General features: G+C 48.2%; 10 protein-coding genes across 10 annotated transcripts; 3 read left to right on the top strand and 7 right to left on the bottom strand.

The window, feature by feature from the left end:
* Window positions 1-259: 259 nt before the first annotated feature.
* Window positions 260-2,481, bottom strand: MCYG_00656 (protein kinase domain-containing protein; the record flags this gene model as incomplete). Its single annotated transcript, XM_002850506.1, has 2 exons — window positions 260-1,231; window positions 1,360-2,481. 2 exons carry the CDS (start codon window positions 2,479-2,481, stop codon window positions 260-262), a joined length of 2,094 nt encoding a protein of 697 aa, XP_002850552.1.
* Window positions 2,482-3,997: 1,516 nt separating this feature from the next.
* MCYG_00655 (conserved hypothetical protein) lies at window positions 3,998-7,456 on the bottom strand (the record flags this gene model as incomplete). Its single annotated transcript, XM_002850505.1, has 1 exon — window positions 3,998-7,456. The coding sequence occupies one exon, from the start codon at window positions 7,454-7,456 to the stop codon at window positions 3,998-4,000; it is 3,459 nt and encodes a 1,152-aa protein (XP_002850551.1).
* Window positions 7,457-8,745: 1,289 nt separating this feature from the next.
* MCYG_00654 (aldose 1-epimerase) lies at window positions 8,746-10,029 on the top strand (the record flags this gene model as incomplete). Its single annotated transcript, XM_002850504.1, has 1 exon — window positions 8,746-10,029. One exon carries the CDS (start codon window positions 8,746-8,748, stop codon window positions 10,027-10,029), a length of 1,284 nt encoding a protein of 427 aa, XP_002850550.1.
* A 333-nt stretch (window positions 10,030-10,362) lies between these two features.
* MCYG_00653 (conserved hypothetical protein) lies at window positions 10,363-11,070 on the bottom strand (the record flags this gene model as incomplete). Its single annotated transcript, XM_002850503.1, has 2 exons — window positions 10,363-10,414; window positions 10,556-11,070. The coding sequence occupies 2 exons, from the start codon at window positions 11,068-11,070 to the stop codon at window positions 10,363-10,365; spliced, it is 567 nt and encodes a 188-aa protein (XP_002850549.1).
* A 663-nt stretch (window positions 11,071-11,733) lies between these two features.
* MCYG_00652 (conserved hypothetical protein) lies at window positions 11,734-13,452 on the bottom strand (the record flags this gene model as incomplete). The annotated part of the gene is made up of 1 exon (XM_002850502.1): window positions 11,734-13,452. The coding sequence occupies one exon, from the start codon at window positions 13,450-13,452 to the stop codon at window positions 11,734-11,736; it is 1,719 nt and encodes a 572-aa protein (XP_002850548.1).
* A 253-nt stretch (window positions 13,453-13,705) lies between these two features.
* On the top strand, window positions 13,706-16,357 carry MCYG_00651 (conserved hypothetical protein; the record flags this gene model as incomplete). Its single annotated transcript, XM_002850501.1, has 3 exons — window positions 13,706-13,743; window positions 13,986-15,715; window positions 15,777-16,357. The coding sequence occupies 3 exons, from the start codon at window positions 13,706-13,708 to the stop codon at window positions 16,355-16,357; spliced, it is 2,349 nt and encodes a 782-aa protein (XP_002850547.1).
* A 635-nt stretch (window positions 16,358-16,992) lies between these two features.
* MCYG_00650 (HSD1) lies at window positions 16,993-18,288 on the bottom strand (the record flags this gene model as incomplete). Its single annotated transcript, XM_002850500.1, has 1 exon — window positions 16,993-18,288. The coding sequence occupies one exon, from the start codon at window positions 18,157-18,159 to the stop codon at window positions 16,993-16,995; it is 1,167 nt and encodes a 388-aa protein (XP_002850546.1).
* A 672-nt stretch (window positions 18,289-18,960) lies between these two features.
* On the top strand, window positions 18,961-21,035 carry MCYG_00649 (ATP-dependent rRNA helicase spb4; the record flags this gene model as incomplete). The annotated part of the gene is made up of 4 exons (XM_002850499.1): window positions 18,961-19,250; window positions 19,299-19,417; window positions 19,469-19,823; window positions 19,919-21,035. 4 exons carry the CDS (start codon window positions 18,961-18,963, stop codon window positions 21,033-21,035), a joined length of 1,881 nt encoding a protein of 626 aa, XP_002850545.1.
* A 550-nt stretch (window positions 21,036-21,585) lies between these two features.
* On the bottom strand, window positions 21,586-24,531 carry MCYG_00648 (conserved hypothetical protein; the record flags this gene model as incomplete). Its single annotated transcript, XM_002850498.1, has 1 exon — window positions 21,586-24,531. The coding sequence occupies one exon, from the start codon at window positions 24,529-24,531 to the stop codon at window positions 21,586-21,588; it is 2,946 nt and encodes a 981-aa protein (XP_002850544.1).
* Window positions 24,532-25,577: 1,046 nt separating this feature from the next.
* Window positions 25,578-26,564, bottom strand: MCYG_00647 (conserved hypothetical protein; the record flags this gene model as incomplete). The annotated part of the gene is made up of 2 exons (XM_002850497.1): window positions 25,578-26,476; window positions 26,540-26,564. The coding sequence occupies 2 exons, from the start codon at window positions 26,562-26,564 to the stop codon at window positions 25,578-25,580; spliced, it is 924 nt and encodes a 307-aa protein (XP_002850543.1).
* Window positions 26,565-26,777: the final 213 nt, after the last annotated feature.

The following is a 26,777-nucleotide window of genomic DNA, read 5'->3' as shown; positions in this document are numbered from 1 at the left end:
CTTTCACCACATAGAAGAGAATATGAAAGAGAATAACAAAGAAAAGCATCGGTATATTCTCTAAAGAGCAAGCCTTAGATAAAATTAAGTCCCCAGGTGCCCAATTGATAAAAAGAAACACCTTCCCAGTATAAGTGCATGTCCAACCGTGAAACACCAGTACGTGAAAGTGTCACTTCGCCAAGTATGCTCCGTCGTAGTATAGAAATATAAACAAAGGGAATCGTAGAATGGTGGTGAAGTCGTAGGAAGACCGGTTTCAAACCGGTGGGGGGGTTCTAAGACCAGTTCGGTTGCGAGAAAAGTTCATGAAAGCCTTCTTCTTAAAACTGAGACCCGAGACTGAAGAACCATAGCTTGTAGAAGGTCGTGAGGAAGTCAGCAGCGAAAATCTTCCAGTTATTCCCTCAACTGGGGATATATTGTCGCTGTTACCACCATTGTTGCTGCCAAAGCTACTGTTGCTCCTCCTCCAGATATTGGTATCATCAGGAGCACTCCTAGGGGTTGACACAGAGTCCCGGTTTGGGCTAGTGTTGGCACGAGGGCGATTGGGATGCCGAGGTGGTACCGTTGGCTTGCTCCCTAAACCGCTGTCTTCAAATGGTCTATCGGGATAGGAGTGTTGCAGTGGCGTGGATGTGTGAGATGGTAAGGGTTTATTATTGTTGAATAATGATGATACCCGGCTGGGTACATACCAAGGATGAGATGTGGGGACCGGGAGCGGTGGAAGTCCTTTTTCACCTTGGACGTGCATGTCTTCCATCATCTCATCGATTATCTCCGTAGATATATTGGCAGAGTGCATATTCTTGTCGTCAAATTCACCTCCGTTATTGACTATGTGCACATTCCAGGGCCGCGGAAAGTTCGGTGGCGCAGGAGTTGTAGGGGTAGCTATATTTAATGGAGCACTGTATATGGAGGAGGAACAAGTGATAGTGTCGTCCATGTAAAGGGAAATAGAACCGTTGCTGAGATCGGTAAACGAGTCGGTCTCTGCTCTGCCCAGCTGCGTGGTGGAATCATTATAGGTATTGTTAGGAAGCTTATTGCTATGCGTACTGCCCTTATCATCACTGACGTAGCAACTGTAATCCTCGGGGAACGCTGGCATAGGAGGTATCGGTATATCGCTCTCCACACTCATGTCAAAGGAGCGAAGACTTCCAATTATGCCGCCGGACTGTTTAATTTGGCAATGTGGTTGAGTAGAACCAAAATCTATCTGTAAAATGGCCATGGCAAATTTATCTGCAATGTACGAAGCGCGTGGTCGGTATTTTGGTTAGATCCGTGTGTGCCGGTAGTGGAAGTCGAATGTGCATAAGATGCTCGTTTTCTAGATGGGCCTACGCTCGAGAAGTCAGAGGAGGACCCCCAGGAGGTAAGCCTGCCTCTAGAGTCGTAGGAAGATTTCTGTGGTGTTATGGGAGAAAATGAGAGATTATCAGTACGTGTAAGGACATTCCTTGTGCCAGCAGGAGGCTGTTGCCAGGCACAATGTTGGTTCGACCATTGTTCTGGCGCAGCGTACTCGTACGCTTCAGCAAACTCTTCTTTCCTTAACCCTACCAGCAGGTCATGAACGTCGAAAAGCCCGAGAGATATGTGCATTTTGGCATTGATTAAGATATTTGACGGCCGAATAGCCCCATGAGCGTAGCCCTGATCATGCAACCAAGCCAGTCCATTGGCTAGACAGTTTGGCCAGTTCACAAGCCATCGCTTCTGTTCTAATTTTGAGAATTTCCTGAGTGCTGACGTCGACCTTTCATTGATAAATGATCGTAAAGTGCATTCGGGAAGTTGAAATAGGACATTGACTGTGTTGTTCACCGAGTATGTGCCGAATATTGAAAGAATGTGGTCGTGAGAGAAACGCTCTAACGACCTGACTTCTCTCAAGACCTCTGACTCACTTAGAAAGTGAGATGCTGTATCCTCGCCAATCGTGATCTTCAACCGGAGGTATTCCTTGATCTCGACACCAGGAAGCGAAACCTTTTCAACAGGTAGCCTGTCTGAAAGCACAACAGGAGGCCGCTCCTTGCAGACCTCAACTGGTATAGTTTCATCCTCATCATAAGAAATATGCTGCCCTGATTCAATACCTCTGGCCAAAAAACGATTTTGGGCCTCAACAAATTTCCAGTTTAAGAAAAGGTCCTCACGATCGGGAGAAAGTCGAAGGAGCTCGGCCTTGTCGGAGTCAAAGGGTAGATCTGAATCATCGTAGGTTTCATCCACGAGGCGAAAGATACGGCTCGGGACTTCGATTTCCACCAAAATTAAAAAGAGCCTGCGACCTCGTTGTAAGATCCAGTCGATGTATGTGTCGTCCGTCAATCCTTCACCAAACACGATTTTACTATTCAGGCGCTGATGGAGGATGGGGTCCACATGCTTCAGCACAAATTCTCGCGTGACTGTGAAATCTATCTTCGCCTCTGTCCATAAAGTCGTTGCGGGACCCATGATTCCTCGTTTTTGTATTTCAACACCTTTTGCCTTGACTGTGAAGTTCTAATAGTAGATGTATATCAAGGGCATTATCCTTGTCGTTTCCATAGCTCAATTTCTGCTGCTTGACTGAACGTTGAGATGTTTAAAGAAATGCCAAAATATGGTTATAAATGACCGAAGTAGATCTCCCGTTGGAAGAAGGAAGCTATGTCTAAGGGGAGTGAAAATAGGGGAGCATCATTGTATATCTAGTCAATACACTGAGTGATCTCCCCCACAGTCACATTTGTATGAGCAAACGCTCGTTGAGTGGTCAGCCAATTGCTTCGATGCATCGGAAGGGCGACATTAGTGTCACAGGGATTAGCCCAATTCTGGAGGTTTCGACCGGGCTGAACAGGGGTCAGGGCTGGTAAGTGGATGATTTCCCATGAGATCTGTGTTGGCCACATGAAAGGACCTTGTCCATCCGTGCTATGGCTTGCCGGGCTTTTCCTTGTTTGTTCTCTCTACCCCTGCTGGTGCTTTTAATAACATGATAACTAACATCCCATTGGCGGCGCCTTGCATGCATGACGGGAAATTGTCGAGATTAATTACTCCATCCCGTCAAAGGGGGGAGAAAGGGAGAGGGGTTGTTCGAGAACAGAACAGACAGACGGGAACTATTCTAGAATTGAACTGCTCATGTGTGTCATGAAACAGCGGGCCAAGTTGAGAAGAGGAAGAAAAGAGTTTAACAAGACACGATAGTGTTCTCGTACTACTCTTTCTCCGCCCTATAGCGCCATGCCTATTATACGGACCTATGGAATAACATGGAAATATGAATCCTGCGGCACCGGAGAAGGCGGTAACTGTCGCAAGCAGTGGGGAATCCTGGACGGCTCAAAATCTGTGATCGCGGGCCTTCGAGGGCGCTCAGAGAGGCGAAAACGAAATGTCAGTGGTCATCACCCCCTAGATAACCGAGCTCTGCTTCCCGTTGTGTCTGCCAATAAATACGAGGTTGCGTGCCCAATGGATATCGACATGGCCTCGTCTATCGATGACAGGGACCCCCTGGCTAAATCTTGACTTTCGTTTGTCATTCTTTTGGGTGTCCTTCCTTTTTTTCCCCGTTTGCAAAGATAGCCGTTTGTTCTCCACATAGTCAACCGTCGAAAATGCTAGTCAATATGGAGATGATGTCGTACGACCACTCACTAAATGTAGCAATAAACCAACAAGCAGTGGCAGACTATATATGAATATCAAGTTGATCTCTTAACAGATCAACCATAACACTACCAAGTATGGAGTAGGTATAGCTATCAAGATCAAAATGTAAAAGAAAATAAGAGATAAACTATTGGTTATTATATATAAACAAAGACCCAGCCACCAGCGGCTATGCCCCAGCAAAAGGTGTGATTCATGCCCAACCCAAGGATATCAAAATAAAGCGAAAACACCCAATCCAAAACGTTTGCTCCGCACATAAAAAACAGTGATAGGAAAGTCAATGTCAAATTCCAATAATAGCCAATCAGTGGTGCAGCCGTTGCTGTTCTTTTCTCTGTCTCCTTATCTGTTCTCCAACAATAATACTGAATAATCTCCACAGAATATCTTCTTCACTCCACTCCATAGCTCCGTCACCCCCATGTTGGAGGTCGTCTTCGATTAAGGTCTGGCGAAAGCGTTCAACGATCATCAATTGTATCTCAGTGACCTGCCGGCGATGTTGCCCATCTGCAGACCACATCCACTGGCCAATCATCTCATCCCGGTCATCTGTGGGATTGTATTTGAACCTGTCTGGTCGCATCTTCGCTTCTCGATAGATTTTGCGAAGTTCCACGTAGTGGTCGTCAGTAAAGTATCCCGAAATTGCAAGCCGTTTGACAAAGGAGTGCCTTTCAGGTTCTTTGCCTTTCGCACAATTCTGACTTCTTGTGGGAGGCTGTGCAGCAGGGGCAGCGTCAGTGGTAGAAATAGGACCAACACCATTCTTGATTTTACTTGGAGGTTTTCGTTTCGAAGAATGTGCTGGAGCAGGGGTGCTGGTTAACCATGCCGGAGCGAGGTTGCTGGTCAACTTATTGAACCATGTAATTGTTGATGTTTGTTCTGGGGGTTCTGGAATTGAAGGGTTAGTGATCTCGCTCTCCGCGACATCATCCTCAAATCCTTCTTCCAGCTCCTCTTCTTCGTGTACCTCTACGTACACTTCACTTTCAGAAGGGACATTATCCTGGGAATGTTTGGGTAAGCGTGGGCTTGTACGCTGCATTACATCTTCCTGGGCTGGTGGCGCCAAGATAGAATTGGCCAACGGCTGTGACTGGGTATACAATAGCTGGTTGTCTTCATCCTGTTCCAGTTCAAAGCTGTCCTGGAGTTGTTGGCGTCTTTTAGAGGAATTATTGTGTATTCTTGTTGGCTCGTCGGGTTCACGGCTTGCTGCACGGTTATTACGTTGAGGAAGAGAATCCAACGTCTCTTGAGGCCGATGATGTTGTGAAATTCCCACACTTGACCGCTTGAAATTGCCTTCGTAAAATCGTACCGTGGCGCTGTCTGGTGTCCCCAGTAAGGGGGACAGGGATGCATCCGTATCCCTGTATTGAGCCATCTTTGATTTACCAACAGCCAATTTGGGGAAGGCATCCTTGCCACTGGATCCGTCTGGAAGAGTAACAATCTCGTAATCATCAGTCGCGCTATAGGCCTCTTCCTCCGACCCAGCCCGAGGACTTGGGAAGCCAAGTTTGCGCCGTTGAGGTTGCTCTTTGTGCACTGTATCAGATAACGTCAGTGGGTGGGAGTTGGCTTCAGGTTCACGAGCCGCCTGCTGCCAAATGTCAGTCTCCTCTCCGTAATCAGCTTCCTGTAGCTCCTCTTGATCGTCCACCACAGCTTCTTCCTCCCGCTCCTCAGAATGATCGCTTGCACCTGGGACAACTTCTGGTTGCGATACGCCATCATCGCTGCCAATAACAATGACTTGGCTCTCATTGGCCATTTCTATTTGTCGACTGATGGCTTGTCTTTCACGGCGCCATTCTGCTTCTCGCCTGACCATCAATGAATCCATTGACGTATCCCCGGTAATTTCCTCTGCAGGGAAAGGCTCCAGGCGTGGGCTTTTCGTAGGTTTTTCTTTCTCTATTTCAGGGGCAGGCTCTGTTTCTAGCCTTTGAGATGCGCCTCCTGGCTCTGGGTAAGCTACATTTTTGCTTGGCCGCATAGATGTTACCTCCTGCAGCCTAGTGCTTTCCTGCGTGACGGGTAATTCTCGTCGCTTTTCGCTTGGCTGACTAAGTCTTTTAGCAAGCTCCTCCCCGAACCGTACTCCTGCGCGCAGTTCTCTCCGAGTTTCCATATTGAAATCTTGAAAAAGATTGTCCAACCTCTGTCGCGTAGCCTCCATATCGTCTACATGGCCTGTATTGGGGCTAGAAAATGGCGTTTGGAGGTTGCCACTTTGTCGCCTGCGATCTAGAAGGCCATGAAGAGCAATTCCAGCCCGTATCACACGACATAACCGAGCCAAAGGACGCCTTTTAGGGGGTACAGTTTGAGGTGCATGAGCCGGGGCAGCGGGAGGGCGTGCGGATGAGCGGGGATTAGCCCGTGGTGTGCGATGAGGTCTAGAGGTCATATCCCTTGGTGATGATTGTTGAAGAGAGGAGATTGCTTCATATAATTGGCTGTGCGGACGTTTAGAAGATGACCGGGTAGTGGATATATTAGGTGACAATGCGGCCGTCGAGGTAGGTTTTGGGGATATTTGCTGCAGCGGCCGGGATATTGCATTGGATTTTGGCGATTTGATGCGGCTGGCCTGGTTTTCAAATAGTTGGCGCAGCCGCTGCCTTGCTGAGGGTAAGGTATCTAGCGATACCATGCTGAATCCTTCGCTTTCCATTATCGAATCAAATTCACGATGTTCTTCGGTGGGATCCGAGATTTTTGACGTAGTAGGTTCTGTACCAGCAGCACGGTTTATAGGCTTCTCTAGTGTTTCATCCACTAGCGAAGATGAGGTTGGTGTTGGATATATTCGTTTGGGCCTAGGCGTACGGCCGGCGTTGGTGATATTGATTGGAGATAAGCCGCTAGGAATCGGCGAGCTTTGGGGATTTTCCCGTGGTATGTGGTCTTTCCTTCTGTCTAATGGCGCAATTCCGGTATTGTTTGTTGGTGACCGTCGTGGTGCAGGATTGGCCAATTCTACCTGTTCTCCCGTCAACGCGTCACCATCATCATCGTCCATGTCTCCATCTGCTGCGATATCCAGGAATATGTCTCCAAAATTTTGTGTTGGCTCGTCGAAATCTTGTGAATGGGGGTTAACTTCTACAGTTGGCATAACGTCCTCCACCATCTCTGTATCTTGTTGAACGTCAATCTCCATCTTCTTAGCCATGCTCGAGGTTGATTCGGTAACTGTATCACCCTTTTTACGTCTGGGAGTAGGAGGTCGTTCTAAGGTATCAGACTTGCTCTTTCCGCGCCGGCGTCTTTTTGGTGTTGGTTCTGTTGACGATGTCCCCTTTAACGGGACCTTTACCGTTTTACCGCCCACCCATGGCCCGAGTCGCTTTTGTTTATTGGTTTGATTCCCATTTTCTTCATCTTCCTGTTCAGCTTCGACTGTAACCCGTATGCGCCACGGACTAATATTGCCATCTGATTGTAGAATAGCCTTAGTGGGGGATAGCGATCTTCGGTCAAAACGCGTTGTTTTCGAATTTCCCGACGGCGTGGATGGTAATATAATATCTTCTAAATGTATTGTTTGCCTACTATTCTTAGTACTCTTCTTTGGAGACTGGTAGCTCTTTTGATGCAGCGGTGGCCTTCCCCGTCGTGGGGTTGTGCCTTTCGACGGTGACATGCTTCGTTGGCGGAATGGTTTTTTGGCGGAAGACAAGAGGTATTCGGGGTCGCCTGGGTATCCTAGAGGATCTGGAGAGGAGGTACTGCTTCGAGAGGCCATCTTTTACGCCCCTTAATATGTCCCGTCTGTACCAGTGTCATGCGCGTTGTCGCAAGGTAGTTTATCGCAGCACTTTCATAGCCAAAGATTCATGCTTTTGACCCGAGGCAATAACAGCTAGCTGTAGCCTCCGTATATTGTATGTACTGCTCCTCGAAAAAGAGTAAAATGTCCATGAAATAGAGCACTCCAACAGCGTATCATGACCAAATCAACTGCTCGTCTCTTATATAATTTCTCTCTCCATCCTAAACGTTCAACTTTCGATCTTGTTGATTGACGGTTTTAGTCATCATTTTAATTAGTCCCAAAAGGGAAATTTGTTTATTCGGCTCGGATAAAGTTTTATACGTTAAGGTGGTCTGAGCGTGTATCCTCTAACCTGATATAGAAGTAACTAGCGCAGATCAGTTTCTTATTTTTTCCTTCTTACGTCATCCTTTCATTCAATATATATGAAAACTTGAAAACAACAAGAAGGGGGAGAAGAGAGGGAGAAGAGAAGAAAAGAAGAAGAAGAAGCGATGCGTTTCCTCGGTAGGCGAATGAGCCATGGGCAAGTTGCTTGTCTCTATGGTATCCCTGAGTCTCTAGATGAAAGATATAAACTAAGAGTTGGTAGTCATGCTGATCCTAATACGGCCTTCGATGTAACTAACGGACATGGTTGCATGTCATGCTGATAGAGGGAATATCTGCCCACATAAAGTTGCGTCATGGGCACATCCAATCCGAATCCCTACCTCCAGAGGATGATGGAACAGGCTACTTCACAGTCTGGGCTCCAAGCCAACGAAGCTAAGGGTGTTTCTTCGATATCATATATTGTCTAGAGGCTATGTGGCACCTGACCATGTAGAGGGGATGAGCGGGGGGAAGGTGTGGCCAAACTGTTTTCTCGCCTTTGAGAGATAAGCATCGCCATCCCCGGTCATCCCGTCCATGCATGAAAGGCTTACATTCTATCGAATAGAAATAGTCAACCTGCATTTCTATGTCCCATCCGGGGAGCCGATTGCAACTGTTTGGGTTCACATACTACCACCAGATGCACAACATCTTTTGGCACCAGCATCATGATATTCGTCTTTGATGTTACTCTGGGCAGCTAATGACGTTGATATTAGGTCGGGGTTGTGATTATTTAAAACCCCAGTGAGCTCCCATAGCGGTTAGGATAACCTTTCCTTTCCTACAGTACTTTACATAGTTATACGTTTACAGTACAACAAGTGAACACCCATTACATGATGTTACATATATTCTTCATGAACACACATCGGAACTTCATGCTACAGCTGGTAGCTATTCTCGGTATTATCTCGAGTAGCTCAGCATGGAGCCTTCACCACCAGAACAGAACAGCTACGAACGGCACATTTAGCTGCCCTCCGACTAATGGAACATTATCGCCGCCTAATCCTCTCCAAGTATACACAATTTCCGCAAACAACATCACTGCATCATTCATCTCGTATGGTGCTCGTTTAATATCCCTTTTAGTTCCGGATCGCGATGGTAACATGCAAGATGTTGTTGTTGGCTATGATGATCCCCGGGATTATGTCAAAGACACACTCACAAATCATACCTACTTTGGGTGCATTGTCGGGAGATATGCCAACAGAATCAAAAACGGCACATTCAAACTGGATGGAACTACATATAATATACCAAAAAACGAGCTCAATAACACACAATCGTTACACGGCGGAGTTACTGGCTATGACCAGCGAAATTGGACTGTAACTGCTCTCTCGGGTAACTCCATAACCTTCAGCTTATTAGATACTGGTTATGAGAACTTCCCTGGAGATGTCATCAATCATGCCACTTTCAGCGTCAATTCCTCGTATGGCTCGAATAGTTCCAATCCACGGGCACAGTTTAGTGCCCGAACTGTCTCTCTCTCCCTGACAGAAAAGACCCCTATCATGCTGTCACCTCATATTTACTGGAACCTAAACGTTTTCAAGAATGACACTGTACTGGAGGACACCCATCTTCAACTGCCGCTATCTAGCCGATATGTGAAGGTGGACTCACGACTCATCCCCACAGGCGAAATAGGCAATGTCTCATCCTCTCCAAATGGTACTCTCGATTTCACGAAAGGTAAATTAATCGGGAAAGATATCAAGTCTGCTGATGGGATCTGTGGTGCAAATTGTACTGGATACGATAATTGCTTCATCATAGACCGACCCAACGGCACGACTAACTGGACATCTTCCCAAGAAACCATGGTCCCTGCCCTTAATATGTCCTCCGCCACTACTGGTATCAGCATGCTGGTCACAACAAATCAGCAGGCAATCCAAATATACTCCTGCAATGGCCAGAACGGTACAATTCCTGTCAAGAAATCACAAGTGACAAGGAATAAGGCAAGTGGAGGGGGAACTGGCACGGTTGTGGATAAGATTGAGCGGTATGGCTGCCTTGTCATTGAAACAGAGGGTTGGATCGATGGCATTAACAACCCGAAATGGGACCAAGGTCCTTTCCAAATATTCTCTCCCGAGTCTGGCCCTGCGGTAAACTGGGCGACTTATGTGTTCAACGCCTCCTAATTTGGCGTTGAGAGCAACTTTGCCAAGTTGATGGGAATGTGAATAATAAAGGTACCTTCAGCAGGCTGGATCCTAGGAAGCGGATATTAAACAGTAGCAATGACAAAGACAGTGAAAGTGAAAGTGAAAGACGGGGTCCCTTGATTCTTGTACATAGAATAAGACAATATCAAGCAATATTAGCCCTTGGCACTTCATGATGAACAAATCTTGACGGATACTGTATGAGTAAAAGTCGCCATAAAGAAACGTTAATCAAGCTATCCATTATCCCAGCGTCTGTAATAAATCCATTGTGTGCAGTACTGCTCTTTAGAATGGGTGATTTGTGGGTTAACAAGAGAACATGTCATTCCATTCACGCGAGGATGGGAGGTTTCGGCAGCTATAGAAGAAATAAGTTAGATATGCCCTGCTTGAAAAGAATAAAGGACGCAAAGACAGAGTAAGAACAGCAGTAGGGCCACGCGTCAATGTAGAAGGACAAGACACTATTATCCATCCAAGGCGAAGAAAGCAAACTTACACTTCAAGGACATCATTTCCACCCATTTCCAGCTTCAGAGCAGAGATGCGGTCAATCTCTTGCAGGTGAAAGGCAACAAATTTGGCCAGAAGGTTCCTCGCGTTTCTAACCCCCTGAAGACGCCAGTTCATGTACATGGCAGCACACTGCACCTCAGGTGCAGACATGTTGGCTAGTGTATAAGCGAGCTGGTCAAGAGTGGTATTGTGTTCTCTGATCTCCTTCTTGATGCGGTCCAGCTGGCTCAGATGATAGTTCAACAGACCGTCGAGGGCAACAAAGTCCTTAGGGAGCTCATCTCGAGGAGAAGGCGGAGCACAAGATGGTGTTGGGGAGTGAGAGCCGTCGCGAGCCTGAGGCGGAGGAGTTGTGACGCAGGGCTTTGAGCCGTCATCAGTGCTGAAGTGGACTGAGATGGGTGCTTCTTCTTCGGTGGTTGGGATCCTGAGAAGAGAGCTGGTTGAGATCTTTCGGCGTAGCTCTTCTGGCTGGCGAGGTGGTGGTGGTGTCTCCATGTCTTCGTCCTTTTCTGCTTGCTTGCTTGCTTGGGACGGTTACGGACAGACAAATGAGGTTGACGGCGAGAGAAGTGTAGAAGCAGGAGAACTCGCTCGTTATTGTGTTGCTTTTTGAATGACAAAAGGGCGAGAAAGAGTCGTCAAAGAAGGAAGTTTCCGGTAACTTCAACAGGACGAACACTGAATCAATATAAAAAGTGAGCAGAACACTGCGATGGGAGTGACAGGAAGTCGAAGCAACCATGTAAGTGTTCTATTAACTTGTCCGGGAAGATATTCACCAGGTGATAAGACTGGATATAATATGAAAGTGTGGAGTTATACAGACAGCAGCGTCCGGGTATTGGTGAATCTCATTCTCTGACCATTCTCAGAATTGGTATCGAGGAGTCGGTGATGACAGACAGCCTCTGGCCTGGGTTATGTGTTTATCAAGGGCAATAACAGCAATAGCTGGATAATGTCTCTCTGGCAAAATATCATCTGTCCAATACCAGAAGTAACACTGTCTGACGCAAGCCGTAAGGGTATGATAATTCAGGGGAAACGGGTATAGAAGTACGGTAAGGATTAGCAAAATGTATTCTAAGGGTATCTTATAACATGCAGACCAGGTTGCAAACACTCGATAGTCTGAGCAGAAATAAAAAAAATGATATACTATCTCCATTCACCAAGCGTCCAGCTAGACCTATCCCCTCCAGACCGAGCAGCTCCTGGTCCATGACCAGATCTCCTTTCCGGAGGATGAAGATCGTAATCACGATTAGCACCCGCCAGGCCATGCTGAAGGTATTTTTCTCGCTCAACCTCTACTAGGCCCTTCACCTTGAGGCTGGCCAGCAGACTGGCCCCAGTCCATGGCCCCATAGATTCAACCTGACGAAGTACTCCATGAACATGTCTATCGTCTTTCCGCTTCAGGTCCATTTTTTCATCAATAAAGTTCGGTTCCAGCTCTGGTGGCTCACGAAAAGTAGGACTGGACATATCTGTGTTTGGTGTAGTAGAATTCCCACTGCCACTTTGTTGGTATAGTCGACTTTTCCGCCTATTTAGCCATTTGCCTCTTGATACAGACCACTGGTTCTTTTCAACTAGGGCATTCACATCATCCAATATCCGTTGCCGTACTCCTGGAATGTTCGCGCCGCCGCCTGTAAAAACTATCCTCGACATGCAGGTGCCTCGTAGATCTGGTGGTAGGGAGAGCAGAAAATAATATATCAAGATATCTAACGGCATGTCTTCATCATCCCAGTCCCGGGTTTCATACGGCCCACCGAATAAAGTAGATTCGGTGGGCTGGGAGAATTGTAAAAAGGGAATTTCCGTGTACTTTGAGTCAGATCCAACCGGCAGAGGAACAGACACTTTCGAATCTAGAGAACGAGAATAGATATCCCCATTACCGCCTGAAGTTGTAGACGGGGCAGAGTGGGCGCTCATAAACTCGGAGTCCTCAGAGAGTTGAGAACTCTTCTCACACCAAGCAAGTCGTACCAAAATCTCCTCGCAGAGCTCGAATGGGATACATACTGTATCCTCTTTTCCGCCAGGGTTGGATCCCTCTACTTCATACACGATATTGGTGAGCATTTTTGCCATTTCCTGCATCATCATCTTCATGGCGCGTGTGCTTCGTTTTGACCGGACTTCTCGATATTCATAAACAGCTGTGACAACAGTTTCTTCCCATCCGATATCAACAACGAGAGACGACCGGAGGCCAGCAGATACAGTCGCCATCGCTGTAATTGGAAGGAGGGTGATACTGGGGTATTTCCAACGGTGGAATATAGTTGACAGAAGCGATGCCAGCAGGGGGTGAGGGACAATCGAGGGTATAACAAGCACTAGCCTTGAGGAACCTGCATCCGTAAGCAGATACTTGTTATAGACCTCCCGAATAGCACGTTCAATTCTATCTTCGAACAGTTGGATATCAAAGCCCCGGAGATCCGGAACCCATAACTCATAGTTTTTCGACCATGTTTGTATATCATAAGTACGCCGTTTCCTCGCCGTTGCCGCATTACTATTGCTTCTGATCCAGCCTCGATAATCGCCTACCCTTCTTCCTTCTTCTGTTCCGAACCCAACTACGCAGGTGGGCATACTATTCCCTTCAAACCCGGCGCGAAGCCACCTTGATCCAATTTCTATTATTACCGCATCTTCCTCCTGGCGGAATGACGAGCCGGGAGACGAGGTGCCTGTATACGGGGAAAGTATTTGGCGCTGTTGCTGCGGCGTATGAGGGGACCCGGGGATAGAGACGATGGAGCCACGGGTTTGACGAAGGCTTCCTCGTATATTGGCCCCTGAGAGAGACTGTCTCCTTTCCGAATCGATCGCAGATGACGGAGCTGCCGCCATCCTTGGGCTCTTTCTGTAGCCGTTGGCTGGTCGATGGGAGTATGTTCTTCCGGGTTAATTGGCCGAAATATAACAACGAATTACCTGATGGAGAGTCAATTCTCGCGTCTTTCCATCGTCAAAATCAACTGCGCGGGCAGGGCAATGAACGGTGCTCTTTTCAATCTGAATATTTTTGACTGTTGGTGTCAATAGCTATGGATGGTTTGAGGCTCCGTTGACCAGAAAGTCTATTTTCAAATTGGCCGCCAAGATGTTCACTGTTTATTTTCTTGCTGTGACAACCGAAATGTAAACACGATAATTGATGCCATGGAGCGCAAGACGCACTGCCTTCTTCGAGCTGCTCCAGTGATATGAGAGCTTACCTCGTTGCATCAAGGGGAAGAAATTGTTTACGACAATCTATTTTCCGTTTATGCAGGGCTAATTGGGCGTTTGCTGTGTTGGCTCATGAATGGGGATTCCCGGGTATAAAACATCATGTCTGTCTCACAAAGAATTAGAGATTTTATTAATATATAATTTGTTAGTCTGAAAGATGAGCTCGGCCCAGGGGAGCGTGTCTCCTTGGCCAGGTTCTCAATTGGCCATCTCCAGCGTACGAACAAACCATTACGCCTAGCCGTTGACGTTTCGATATGGCTTTTCCAAGTTCAGGCTGCGCAAGGGGGCGCAAACCCGGCTCTTAGAACACTATTCTTCCGGCTCACCAGGCTGATTTCTCTACCTATCCAACCCATTTTCGTTTTTGATGGGCCGCATAGACCAGATTACAAAAGGGGTCGACTTATTAGCAAGAATGCTGCTGGTGCGCAGATAGAGCTTTCAAGAAAACTGATTGAATTGTTTTCGTACCCATGTCACACCGCTCCAGGAGAAGCAGAGGCAGAATGTGCGAAACTGCAACGGACAGGCGTCGTCGATGCTGTCATGAGCAATGATGTTGACGCTCTCATGTTCGGCTCTAAGGTTACCCTTCTCAACTACTCGAAAGGGTCAGCCAAACAGTCAGGGGCCGCCACTCATGTTGACTTATATGATACGGAAGCAGAAGATGGAGATAGTAAGGTCACTCTGGATACTGGGGGCATGGTTTTGGTTGCACTACTAAGTGGTGGAGATTATTCCCCCGCAGGGGTACCTTTATGCGGCCCTAAACTAGCAGCTGAGATTGCTAGAGCTGGCTTTGGCGAAGATTTACTTGGAATAATGCAAGGTCTTCTATCTGGGCGACCAAACAAAGAGGCCACAGAAGCACTTTGCGAATGGAGAGAACGCCTTCAGTATGAATTAGAGACCAACCATAGTGGTTATTTCAAAACGAAACATAAAGCTGTCAGGATACCAGATGAATTTCCGGATATGGCTGTTTTACGAAACTGTGTTGACCCGGTCACATCGACGCCTAAAGAACTTGATATGTTTCGAAAGCCAGATATTTGGGGCAGACGAATCAATGTTGACAAGCTTCGAGCATTTGTTGGTAAACATCTAGGATGGAAGAATCTAATCGGGGCTAAAAACTTTATAAGGAGACTTGCACCCTCCCTCCTGAGCTATGAACTCCTTTATGGATATCTTGCACCATCCGGGGATGAACTGTCAGTGAAAATAACAGCCAGCAAGTCAGCGGACTCCTTTGATGCTTTGCCAGTGTTAAAGCTCGAGTATGTGCCACTGAACATTGTCAGGCTAAAGCTGAACCTAGAAACTGCCCCTACAAGCCCCCAAGAAGACGAAGTTATCACCATTGATTCATCCGATAATGATGACACCCAAAAGGAAGGCAATGTTGTGGGTACGAAACGAACTTTGGCTGAGTACAACCCATACCTCCCCCAAACTTTATGGGTATTCGAAGAACTAGTACGTCGTGGTATTCCAGATACCGTGGAGAAATGGTTTGTAGAATGTAAAGAGAAGGAGGCCGCCAAAAAGCGGCCAGTTAAGAAGTCTGGAACAAGAAGGAAAAAGCCCAAAGTCGTGGATCCAGGGATGAAGGCTGGCTCTATTCTCCAATACGGAACTGTTACCAAAGGACCAGCTAGACAGGCAAAGGTTGCATCTTCGATCAAAAAAGAGACTCCTTCATTAAGCAACGACGGCCGAAATGAAGACGTTCTTTTATGTACTGCTGTTTCTAAAACCCCTGCAACTTCATCTGCGAAGAATGCCGGTTTTCCTACTTCCCCCGATTATTGGGATTCAATTTTCAGTGATTCATTCGGCGACCTAACTGACACTGGGCATAATGAGATAGGTAGGATATGAACCCATGACGTTCAGCCTCTATCACTCTACAGTTGATTCTAATTTACAAGATTCCATTACTAGATCAGTCGTCGAGGTAGAACTGGCACTTAGCCAAGTTCATATTTCAGATAAACCGTCCCAAGCCAATACACAGCCTGACGCGGCTGACTCAACTACGCGGAAATCAGCAGCTTCGCAACGCATTGTACGCAAATCAGTCTCGTCCAGACGTCCAGATCAACCAAAAGTACCCACGGAGAACAACCTGTCCGCGTCTCCACCACTTCCACCACCAGCTACATCACCGGACTTTCCATCGCTGAATCAGTTATCGATCGAGCTGGATAGTATTCGGCATAATGATTCCCAGATACAATTAAAAAAAGCAAATAGACACAATATATATACGAACAATCGCCATACCACATCGACACTAGGAACCACCACAGATCCTTCGCTATCCAGGGAGATAGGTAGCAAATGCTGCCCTGCCTTGCACGTCAATATTAACAATGGATTTTGGAATTGTGTCCAGGGGGGTAGTGCAGATTGTCTCTGTTCACCAGGCTTTGATGAACTCTCGTTTTTTGATAGCCAACCAGGCAAACCAATATGCCTTGGGCGGGTTGATATTATTGACCTCACTTGAATACGTACAAAAAACCTTCTACTTTGACAGCCATGAATCACGGCGGAAATGGCCAACTTGATCATTTTTTCTGTTCAGTAGAACTGAACCGCTGGCGTGTTGCTGGATGCTGCCAGTGTATACATAGCACAATGATTTATTTAACCAATGTAACACCATACTAATCTACTTATTATCATCCGAATAAATTCTATCCTCATGAACAAATGAAAAAAAAAAAAACCCTGGGCCAGTAGTTAGTGCAAATAAGTCAAGCCTCGTGATAGTGAGTGAAACGTATTCGTCATTACAAAAAGTGAGGTAAAAAGGGGGTATTGAGAACTATTAAAAAACATGAAAGGGATAGATATGGGGTTAAATAAACATTGAACGTTCTTGCAGATTTACTTGCTCGTCAAAAAAGGAAATGGGAAATACGAAACAGGATTCGTAAATGCAATGGGCAGCGTTTTAAAGATGGGCATAGATGTAATATACAAATGGGGGACAGGCATAAGAAAGGGCGTCTCTGGAAGAAAAAAGAACCAACGTCGGAGGGATAAGTGGTGGATAAACAATAGCGGATGAGGGAGTGGGAAGTAGGGGTAAGGATGAAGGTAAATGTCGTATATCAGATATGAAGTATCAAGAGAGATCTAGGCACCAAAGACTTTGAAAAAACCCCACAAGCCAATCCCGCTCAATAGTGGGATGGTTAAGTTATCATCAAAGCCAAACAGATCGATCAACTCACTACCGGCGCCAACGACACCGGTCCACAAGCTGACAATTCCAAGAGCAAGTGGGCCAGAGATGACAGAGTCTTCAGAAGCGGAACTTGGGAGACCAATCCATTCTAGTAGTCTAGTAGCAGCAGGAGGCAGAAGCCGGATAGAACCAGTGAACATGTTGGCATTTTCTGGGTCATCAGGGAATGAACCCACTGCGGGAACAATGTATCCCCAAAACGCGACAGCGGTCATCACGCCAACGACCCATGCAGCGAGTGTGCCAGCCAAGCTCTTTCCGCGTCGAAGACGAGGGGTATAACGGCCGTACAACCGGCCGAACGTAGAAGCAGCCGTATCACACCAGCTGAGGAGAAGGATAGAGACCATGGCGACGTCTTTGGGGAGGAAATAAAGGACTATGACGACGCCCAAAACGTACCAAATGACACCGTTGAATCCCGACACTTCCGTCTCACGCATCAGAGCGCCAAGGCAGCGGATGTAGAACTTATTGATGGCCGGGAAGCGATGGCGTAGGAAGTCTGTTGCAGAAATGGGGATGAAGGCGGAGAAGAGCCAAGGGGTCAGCTGGTTTGCTTGGACGCCTCTGCGGAAAAGGTCGAGGGCAACAAAGCCGATGGAGACGTGTAACAGTTTACGCGGAATCTCATGGCGGTGGATAAATGTCCTGTAATGAGAATGGAGGGGGATGAGGCCGAGAGGAGAGGGCGATCGTGATATAACACGCCAGTTGCTCTGAGTTCCAGAATATGGTGATAGATGGCCATTTGCCGATGTATGTCCGTTTGCTACGGCTGCAACCTTTTCACCAGCCCCCGAGTTGGATTTTCGTCTGCGTTGAACTGAGGAAGAGAGCAATACCGGGCTCCGGGATCGGGCACGAGATCGTTTGTTTGAGCTAGAATCTGAGCTGGATGCATCGTCGTTCAAGGCCTCCTCCTCCGGGATGGGCGGAGGGGACGCAAGCAGCCGTTTATCTGACAGGTGCTCTCTTGAATCCGAGAGATCTGAAGGCGTTGGCGAGGGCGAGATCACACGCGGCGTCGTGGGAATGTCATCTTGGTGTGGCATCGCAATGGCAAAAACTTGGATGGTCACTTGGAGGCTGCAAGCTCTCGTTCTCTCTCCACCTTGTATCGTTATCTGGATGAAGCCTGATAAGAACGCTCGACGGCGCACTCGAGACGAAACGAAGCAGGCCGGAGCAGCTATAACAGACGCGTCCCAAGCGAGAAGAAGATGTCTCTGCTGTGGGTAAAAGGTGACCGACTTTTATTTATCGCCGTTAAGTTGTTTCTTGCGCCGGCCGTGAGTTGTTCGATCTGGGAAAACTCGAGCCTAATGAACCTTGGAAAGGAGGCGGCGGAGTTGACGCTGCGGTTTATCGTCACCCAAAAGGCAGCCTGATCGCGCAGAAAGAAATGCTTTTTCGATTTTGAGTCTCTCGTCTCTCGTCTTCTTCTTCCTTTCTCCTTCTCATCTTCTTCTCTCTCTCTTTTTTCTTCTTCCTTTTTTTTTAAGTATAAAAATTTCATATATAAAAAAAAGTCGAAACTAGATTTTGACACGTGATAACAAAGCACGTGAAAGTTTATGTCATGAGTAAAATCACGTGATAAATCGCTGACTCATTATAGACACGTGATATATAAACCCTAATATCCATGTTTGCATTGTTTGTTCAGAAAATTATACTTTTTGAAGCTTCTTTTTTATATATAAAAAAATGAATCTAAAAAAAAAGAGAGAAAAAGATGCGATGAGACGGAGTTGAAAGGGTGATGTGAGGATATTATACCAGTGGAGGCAATACCGAGCGGGAATTAGATATAACTCCCCTATCCGCGCCTTGTATCTCTCTCCGCTGCGCCAATGGCCAACAGCAACAACCCGCCGAAAAACCCCCGCGCATGGGAAGCTCTTACTCCGTCGCTCTCACAATGGATCCTCGATGCTGTTTCGGCCATGGGCTTCAGTCGCATGACGCCCGTGCAGGCATCTGCCATACCTCTGTTTATGGGAAATAAGGATGTGGTTGTGGAGGCTGTGACCGGCAGCGGGAAGACCATGTCTTTCCTGATACCCGTTATTGAGAAACTATTACGGTTGGATTCCGCCGTCAAGAAGCACCATGTTGGAGCTATAATAGTGTCGCCTACTCGGTATGATTTGACATAATTTATTGTCGGTGGTATATAACTGACTGATAGTAGCGAACTGGCGGAACAAATTCATACTGTGCTCCTTTCGCTTCTCGCTTTCCATGGACCCTCGGCGTCGAAACTCGCCCAGCTAGAGGGCAAGGAACCCGGATTAGATCCAGAGACGGGTAAACCATACCGTTCCTCTGTACTTACAGTCATCCCCCAGTTGCTGCTAGGAGGGACCACTACGCCAGCACAGGATCTCAGTGTCTTCCTCAAGCGCTCGCCGAACCTCCTCATATCCACCCCTGGCAGGCTGCTAGAACTGCTCTCTTCACCACATGTCCATTGTCCGCAATCATCGTTTGAAGTGCTGGTCCTTGACGAGGCGGACCGCCTGCTAGATCTAGGGTTTAAAGATGACCTCCAGAAGATCCTTGGACGACTACCAAAACAGAGACGAACTGGGCTGTTTAGCGCCAGTGTGAGCGAGGCCGTAGACCAGATAGTGCGTGTCGGGCTGCGAAACCCAGTTAAGATTGCTGTCAAAGTCCGCGGAGCTGGTGCTGAGGATAAACGGACTCCAGCCAGGTATTTATTACCTTTCACCCTCCGATAGCATTCGTATGGATCTAACCCACTATTAGTCTCCAAATGACATATCTTACCACTCGCCCGTCTCATAGGATTCCTGCTCTCTCCAAACTTCTGTCATCTATATCTCCCGTCCCCCAGAAATCTATCATTTATTTTTCCACTTGTGCTGCGGTGGATTACTTTAGCCTAATACTCCCTTTACTTCTACCATCTTCATTCACAACCGTACCTCTGCACGGCAAACACGCCCCTACTGTCCGTCAACGCAATTTCAGCCGTTTCACTCAATCGGTGGCGCCAACTATCCTTCTCACCACTGATGTCGCTGCCCGAGGACTCGATATACCCCTGGTCGACCTGGTGGTGCAACTTGACCCCCCCACAGACCCAAAGGTATACATCCACCGATGTGGGCGGGCCGGCCGCGCAGGCCGTCGTGGCTTGAGCGTTTTATTTCTCACATCAGGCAGAGAGGAAGATTATATACCGTTTCTCGAGGTACGAAAGACACCAGCTATGCCCTTCTCAGCACCAGCTATCAATACCACGGATGCTGAAGCACAGAATACAACGGACACAATTCGTCGTTCTGTGCTAGCTGATAGGGCGGTCCATGATAAGGCACAGCGTGCTTTCGTCAGCTGGGTACGAAGCTACAGCAAGCATCAGACCAGCAGTATATTCCGGGTGGCCGATATCGATTGGGAAGAAACCGGCCGCTCATGGGGGTTACTTCATCTTCCTAAAATGCCAGAATTGAAGGAATTCAAGGGAGATAAGATGCTGGGACTGGGCCCTGGGGATGTGGATTGGGATTCTTTTGCTTATAAAGATAAACAAAAGGAGAAGAGCAGGCTGGCTGCTCTAGCTGAGGCGAAAGAAAAGGGAGAAGGGCCACGGATGTCACGGAAACGGTCTGCGGCAGCCGGAGATAACAGTACAGTGGCTTGGAGCAAGAAATTGGACAAGAAAGGAGAGAAGGAGAGGAAGCGGGAGAGGAAGCGGGTAAAGAGAGAACACACTATGATCGAGGCCATGACGGAAGATGAGAGAGCAGAATTACGGCGCACTAATGAGATGTTGGAAAAGGTTCGCAAGGCAAATATAGAGGCACGAAAGGTGAACCCGGCATCCTCGAAGAAAAAGGTAGAGTCTCATGATGCTGACGACGTGAACGATGACGAGCCCTTTGAAGGATTCGATTAAATACCTTGTACAATAGAGGCACAATTCACTGAAGGGATATAAAACATTGATCAGTAAAATATACTCTGTATTCATATTCATAATGGCATTTTATGCCTTGGTAATATATGCAGCACTCGCTCTCTCATGCTTTCTTGGAAAAACAAAATGCAGGCTCCCGTCATTCTAAATACATACCCAGTCTGAAACACGATGAAAAAACTCCGAGAACGCCCAAATGCATACAGACCCAAACTCCACGTACAAACTCCAACACCAAATGAATGACAATTGAAAACACCCTTTTTGACCAACCTAACAATGCACCTAATCCCGAAGGTAGGCACAAGGTAGGAGGAACAGCCAGGGAGCCTCGAGCGCTAAAATACAGAACCAAATCCCTTCCACCGCTAGCCAGGCACCCAACCCCAGAAAGGGGGGAACATAAGGCCGGGAGCATAGGGAAACAGGAAACCACAGAACGCCCAAGATGACAGGAGCCGCAACTAAAAGAACGGACGTAGGACAGGGGGGCCTCTTTATCTATGACACGCCTTCTTCATTGGCAGAGTTACTCATGCCTCAGAATCTGCCGGAATCCCAACCTCAGCCGGTCGTGACTCGGCCGGGCCTGCAAAGAGAACCCAGTTTCAGTGGCCGCTGGCCACTGAAACGAGTGGGAAAGAGGTCCCTGTCCTACAACCCCCTGGAGAGCCGGTGACGAAGCCGGCACGGGGCTTGACGAATATCGCTCCGCGGTGCGCAGGCTGCTGGGAAGCCGAGGGCGGAACCTTTCCACGTCCGCCATCTGCCTCTCAACAGCCGCCGCTCCTATCGATGCGGGGCGAAACGACGGCACTGGCATTGTCGCGAGGGCGGGTCGCGCAGGAGGTGCAGCGGCGATTTGGCCGTTGGAATGGCCAAGAAGTACTCCCCTTGGAATTGGCTGAGGGAGCACCCCGACTTCTTCGACGATACCGGAGGACGACGAGGGCCCAGTCCCAGATGGGACAGGATCCTCGTCGATATCATCAAAGAAGTCATCGCCGTACAACTCTTCGTACGTGAACCCGTAAGTGTTTTGCCCTCGGGTTTGGTTGTCGGACTCCCGCTCCCCTAGCGGGCTTGGCGTTGTCATCTCAACATCTTCGGGTGACGGAATTGTCGAGACTGGGAGGGGAGCAGGAGTTGCCGGTGCCGCCGTTATTTGTGGTGGAGACTCTGGAATGTCGTCCACCACGTCCGATGTGCGTGACTTCGATGGTACGTCTGGCGGGCTAGGGCCAAATCGTACCTGTTTTCGCTGTCGAAGTGCGCCGCGCGCAGGGGTTTGGCTGTCTGCGCCGGCGGTTGTTTTCAGCACACCGGGTCGAACGCTCGCCGATGGTTCGGGTTGTTCGTTGTCGGATGGGTCAGCTTCGGAGCTGGAAGTTGACCCGAAGTAGCGCAAATCCATTCCATAGCTGCACCCTGGTGGGTTTGGAATGGGCTTGCGCTTCTTCTCCTTGCGAGTTATCGTCTTGGTTACTCTGTTAGCGTTCGCCTTTGACGATGTCGGTTGGTATAGCTTTACCGTCTCTTGGGCTTGTCGTGCTTCTTCCTTGGCAAGGCGAGCTTCTTCTTGCGCTTGACGCGCAACTTCCTGGGCAAGACGGACCTCTTCGCGTGCCTGGCGAGCATCTTCTTCGGCCTGGCGAAGAGCAGCTTCTCTAGAATAACTCGATAACCTGTGGTTTCTGGGGAATAGATCGTAGGAAAGGTCTTCCTCGTCATCTTCCTGCTGGGTTGTAACAAGTGTTCGAACTGGGATGGAAACAGGTGGCTCTGGCAATGCTGATGGAGTGTCCTTCCACTCCTCCGAGGTGGAAGGACCAACTGCAGGCGATACTGGTATGTAATCATGGCGGTCATCGTCATTTTTCTGGGTCCGTGACATGTAGCTAAGCTGCGCTGTTTCATTGGAAAGGTTTTTGGAAAGGTTTTCATGATGCACAGTTGGTCTGTGACGTTGACTCGGCGAATCTTCATCGTGTCTCTCGTTCTGAGTTGTTTCGGCGCCAAATGAGGGTAGGAATCTTGAAATTGATCGAGGGACTGAACCAAGTAAGCCACCAAAGCTCCATCCGGCGCGTGCTGGTGTGCTTGGCCGAAGTTCAGGTGGGGACGACTGTATATTGTGGGCCGAAACTACTCTAGCCTCCGTTGCAGTGGGATCTGCTGGGATAGAAATAGCATCAATATCTGAGTGCTCATCGTAATTAGCATTGTTATTGTCTTCGCTCAAAGAGGCGGCTTCAGCAGCCTTTTTCTGTGCAATCAACTCTGGAATTCTGAACAAAGTCCTCTGGATCTTCCCCTGGCTCTCAAGAGCACGACGACGTTGACGATCGGCATACGGCGTAACCTGGCGGCGACGATGTATTTCTCTAGACTTGATAGGTTTGCGCTGGACTTTCTTTGCCGGACGTTGGTTTGCAGTAGGTTGGCCATCGCCATTCTCATTCTCCTTGTCCTCGCCTGCTTCTCGTCGTCGTTTCCCGGTGACTGCTGGCGGTGGTGTCAGTTGCTTGGCTCTTTCCGTGAAGTAAAACCCTTTATGAGTCCAAGTAGTATGGTCATTGAGGCAAACCAGTATCCTGTTGCAGCATGGGCACAGTGGTGTGCGCTCAATGGATACATGGGGGGTAGTAAGGAAAACTGGGTTTGCAGTAAGGGGAGGAGGGTAGAAGAAAATATCTTTAGGTTTGGTGCGTTCACCATTGCGAGTCACACCACCTTCCAGGTCGATGATAGGGGTTGGGGAAACCTCCAGGTTGCTAGGGCTAATCAAGGAGGCGACTGGTGCAAAACGTGAAAAGGGCTGGTGCCTGGCAGGCAACCGGCGGGTAAAGGGTTTGATAGGGCGGGAAGAAAGGTTTTGAGGCTCACTCTGAGATGGCGCTTGCTTGCCGTTTATGTTGGATTTGATGTTGTCGTTATTTTCGACATTAGCTGCGGTCTCTACCACGGGGGAGACATGCAATGCGTCGCCGGTGCGAGCTGCAGTGTGAGTATTCGGGGTTGGAGTAGAAGGAGTTGCGCGGGTAGAAGTAGGGCCATTGGCCGGCGATGGGATCGGTACGAGGACCTGGACTTGGGGAGTAGATGGGGAAGGGTTCTGAGTAGGATTAGTGGTCTTATCGTCCTTGGTGGCGACGTTGCTATGCTGCTTGTTGTTAACGTTATTGTTGACATCATCGTCGTTCTTTCCATGGGTGATGCTGCTCTCTTCAACGGAAGGAGCTTGCTCGTGATCGTCATCCGAGTCATCGTAACTTCCTGGAACGCGCTTCTTTGGAGCTGCCTTCTTGCCCTTTTTGGCCTTGCTTTTTGTGACGCGTGTAGTTGCCGGTTTAGGACCTTTGGGCGCAGCTTTAGAGGTAGGAGCAGCTTCTGCAGTCTGCTTGCGAGTTCTGGGTGGAGTTTGCCACATTTGGTAGCCAGATGGCGAGAGAGGTTGGGATCGAGTGCGAGCCATTGCTTCTGCTGGACTGTGGAGCGGTTAGCACTCATTCAAAGGGAATAACTGATGCTGTAAGAGATGCTGTAGAGGGGTCGTGGAAGCTCGAGAGTGGAAAGTACAGTGAACTGAAAGTAGTGAATGTGAAGAGGACTGAATAGTACCAGACTCAAGAGGATAAGAAGCTCGAAAACGCGAGGGTATCAAGCCGACCAGCCCAGACACGGTCAAGGAAAGAAACAAAACAGATAAACTGGTGAGTATGAGTGAAGATTTGTGTGTGAGAGAGCAGCTTTGGCCTAATAGGGAAACATTTGAAGCCGTGAAGCTCCAGGGCGTAGGGAAAGATGAAGGCAGAAATCATAATAAACGAGCAAGACAGGGCAAAAGAAACACGATATCAAGCCGATGCAAGCTTGAATACTTACCTTGAACACGAAGAGTAAACAGCAATGCCTTTCTGATAGTAGACGCAAGGGTATCAACTTGATTCGAGTGCTTGTTGCGAGCGTAAGCTGTGAACGGAAACGAGATCTCGAGAGGGAGAAGATGATGATGATGAAGAGAGCGAGAGAAGAAGAAGAAGAGAAAGACTGGACACTTGAAGGTGGCGTGCGCGCCGCGAGAGCAAGAACACTCAAGATATCATCGCGGTGTGAAGAAAGTCGAGGTTGAAGGACTTAAGAATTTCCCGAATTGGAACTAATCAAGATATTTTTTTTTGGCGGGTGAAAAAAAGTGACGTTGCTTATGTAATGGTTGTTAGCCACAGCAACGAACAAAGAAAACAGCAACACAGAAATTAGATGTAGAAAGTGAATAGAAAGTGAGAGATAACAGTCAAATAGGGCAGACAGGAGGAGGACAGGTGGAGGACTGTCGACGGTGACCAAGAGGACAGACGAGGGACAGGAAAAAGTCGAGATCACAAGGTAGATACATCGATACATCTATTGGATTACGCCTAGAAATACAAAAAAAGTGAAGCGGCCTAACATGTTGGCCGTATTGATACATAACAAGTCGGTTCGCCCAATTACAAAGTTCGCCCTGCTGTCCGCTCCTCATCGTAAGGTAATCTCACCCTTCCACGCTGCATCGCTCAGCCCAAGCGTCTGCATCAGGTTCTGCCACCTGGGTCCTCCTCTCTCCTTCCTCCGCAGGTAGCTGAGCAGTTTCTGTCTTCTGTGCACGTATAGTCGTAGTCGACGTTTGTTGTGCTTATCTTTGTGCGAGGTCGTCTTCAACTGCTCGGCCAGCACCAGTATCTTGGATGTCAGGATGGCCACCTGTACCTCGGGAGACCCTGTGTCTGGTCCAGCACGCGGCCGCTTAGTAGATGCCTCCAGACTTGCGGGATCTTGACCAGCGACAGCGGGCTTGGGAGGCAGTACTCTATCCGTATTGTGACGTCCAAGTATATCGATTGATCGCTGGATGTTCAGCTTTGTTCGGTTTCGAGTGCTGCCATTCTTCATTGCTAAAATTCGACGGACGGCCTCTTCGGCGGTCTTGTGGTCTTCTTCATGTTTTTTGAGGGCTTCGTCTGCCTCTTGGGGATCGAATGTGCTGCCATCGATTGGTGGGACGGGTCGTGTGAGCTGCTTTGACTTCTCCAGCGCGGACGCAAGGTCGTTCTTGGAGATACAAAAGTTCACATAGCTAGACTGCTCGTCGTTGGGTGGGACATGGACTCCCTTGGACCCCAGCGTGGGGTAGAGCGATGGGTTGAGCATGGCTTCGATCATTGGTGTCTTCTCGCTGGCCACCGGATCGCCAAAGGCTGTGGTACGCTGCTGGGTCAATTCGCGCTGGCGAGATATATTTGCTGCTTTCCGTTGGCGTGCCTGTGCCATTGCAAACGGGTCTCGTCGTCTTCGTACATTGCTCTTCGTTGTCACCGTCCTCGACGGCTGGGAGCCGACTCGGCTCAGGGACAGGCTGTTAAACCAGCTACAAAGGCCTGTATATAATAATTGATCAGTACTATCCGCTCAGCCTCAATCAAAAATACACTGATACATACCACTTGAACCCACTCGAGGCGCCATCTTATCTTAACCAGGTCAGCTTCCTCCCGTCTTTACCTTGGTCTCCTTCACTTCTATGCTTCATCAAATTCTTTTCCTAATCAAATCTTCATATCTTGGCATGCCAAGCTTCATATTCGGCCCTATGTTTATCCTTCCTGCCCTAAAATATTAGTCATTTCTTAGTCACGCACAAAGAAACGACTGCGCCAAGAATTCCAAATAGGCGAAATT

This window comes from Microsporum canis, genomic scaffold (genome assembly GCF_000151145.1).
Source record: "Microsporum canis CBS 113480 supercont1.1 genomic scaffold, whole genome shotgun sequence".
Classification (NCBI taxonomy): domain Eukaryota; kingdom Fungi; phylum Ascomycota; class Eurotiomycetes; order Onygenales; family Arthrodermataceae; genus Microsporum; species Microsporum canis.
The sequence above is the reverse complement of the archived record's forward strand: the minus strand, read 5'-3'. Positions and strand labels throughout refer to the sequence as shown.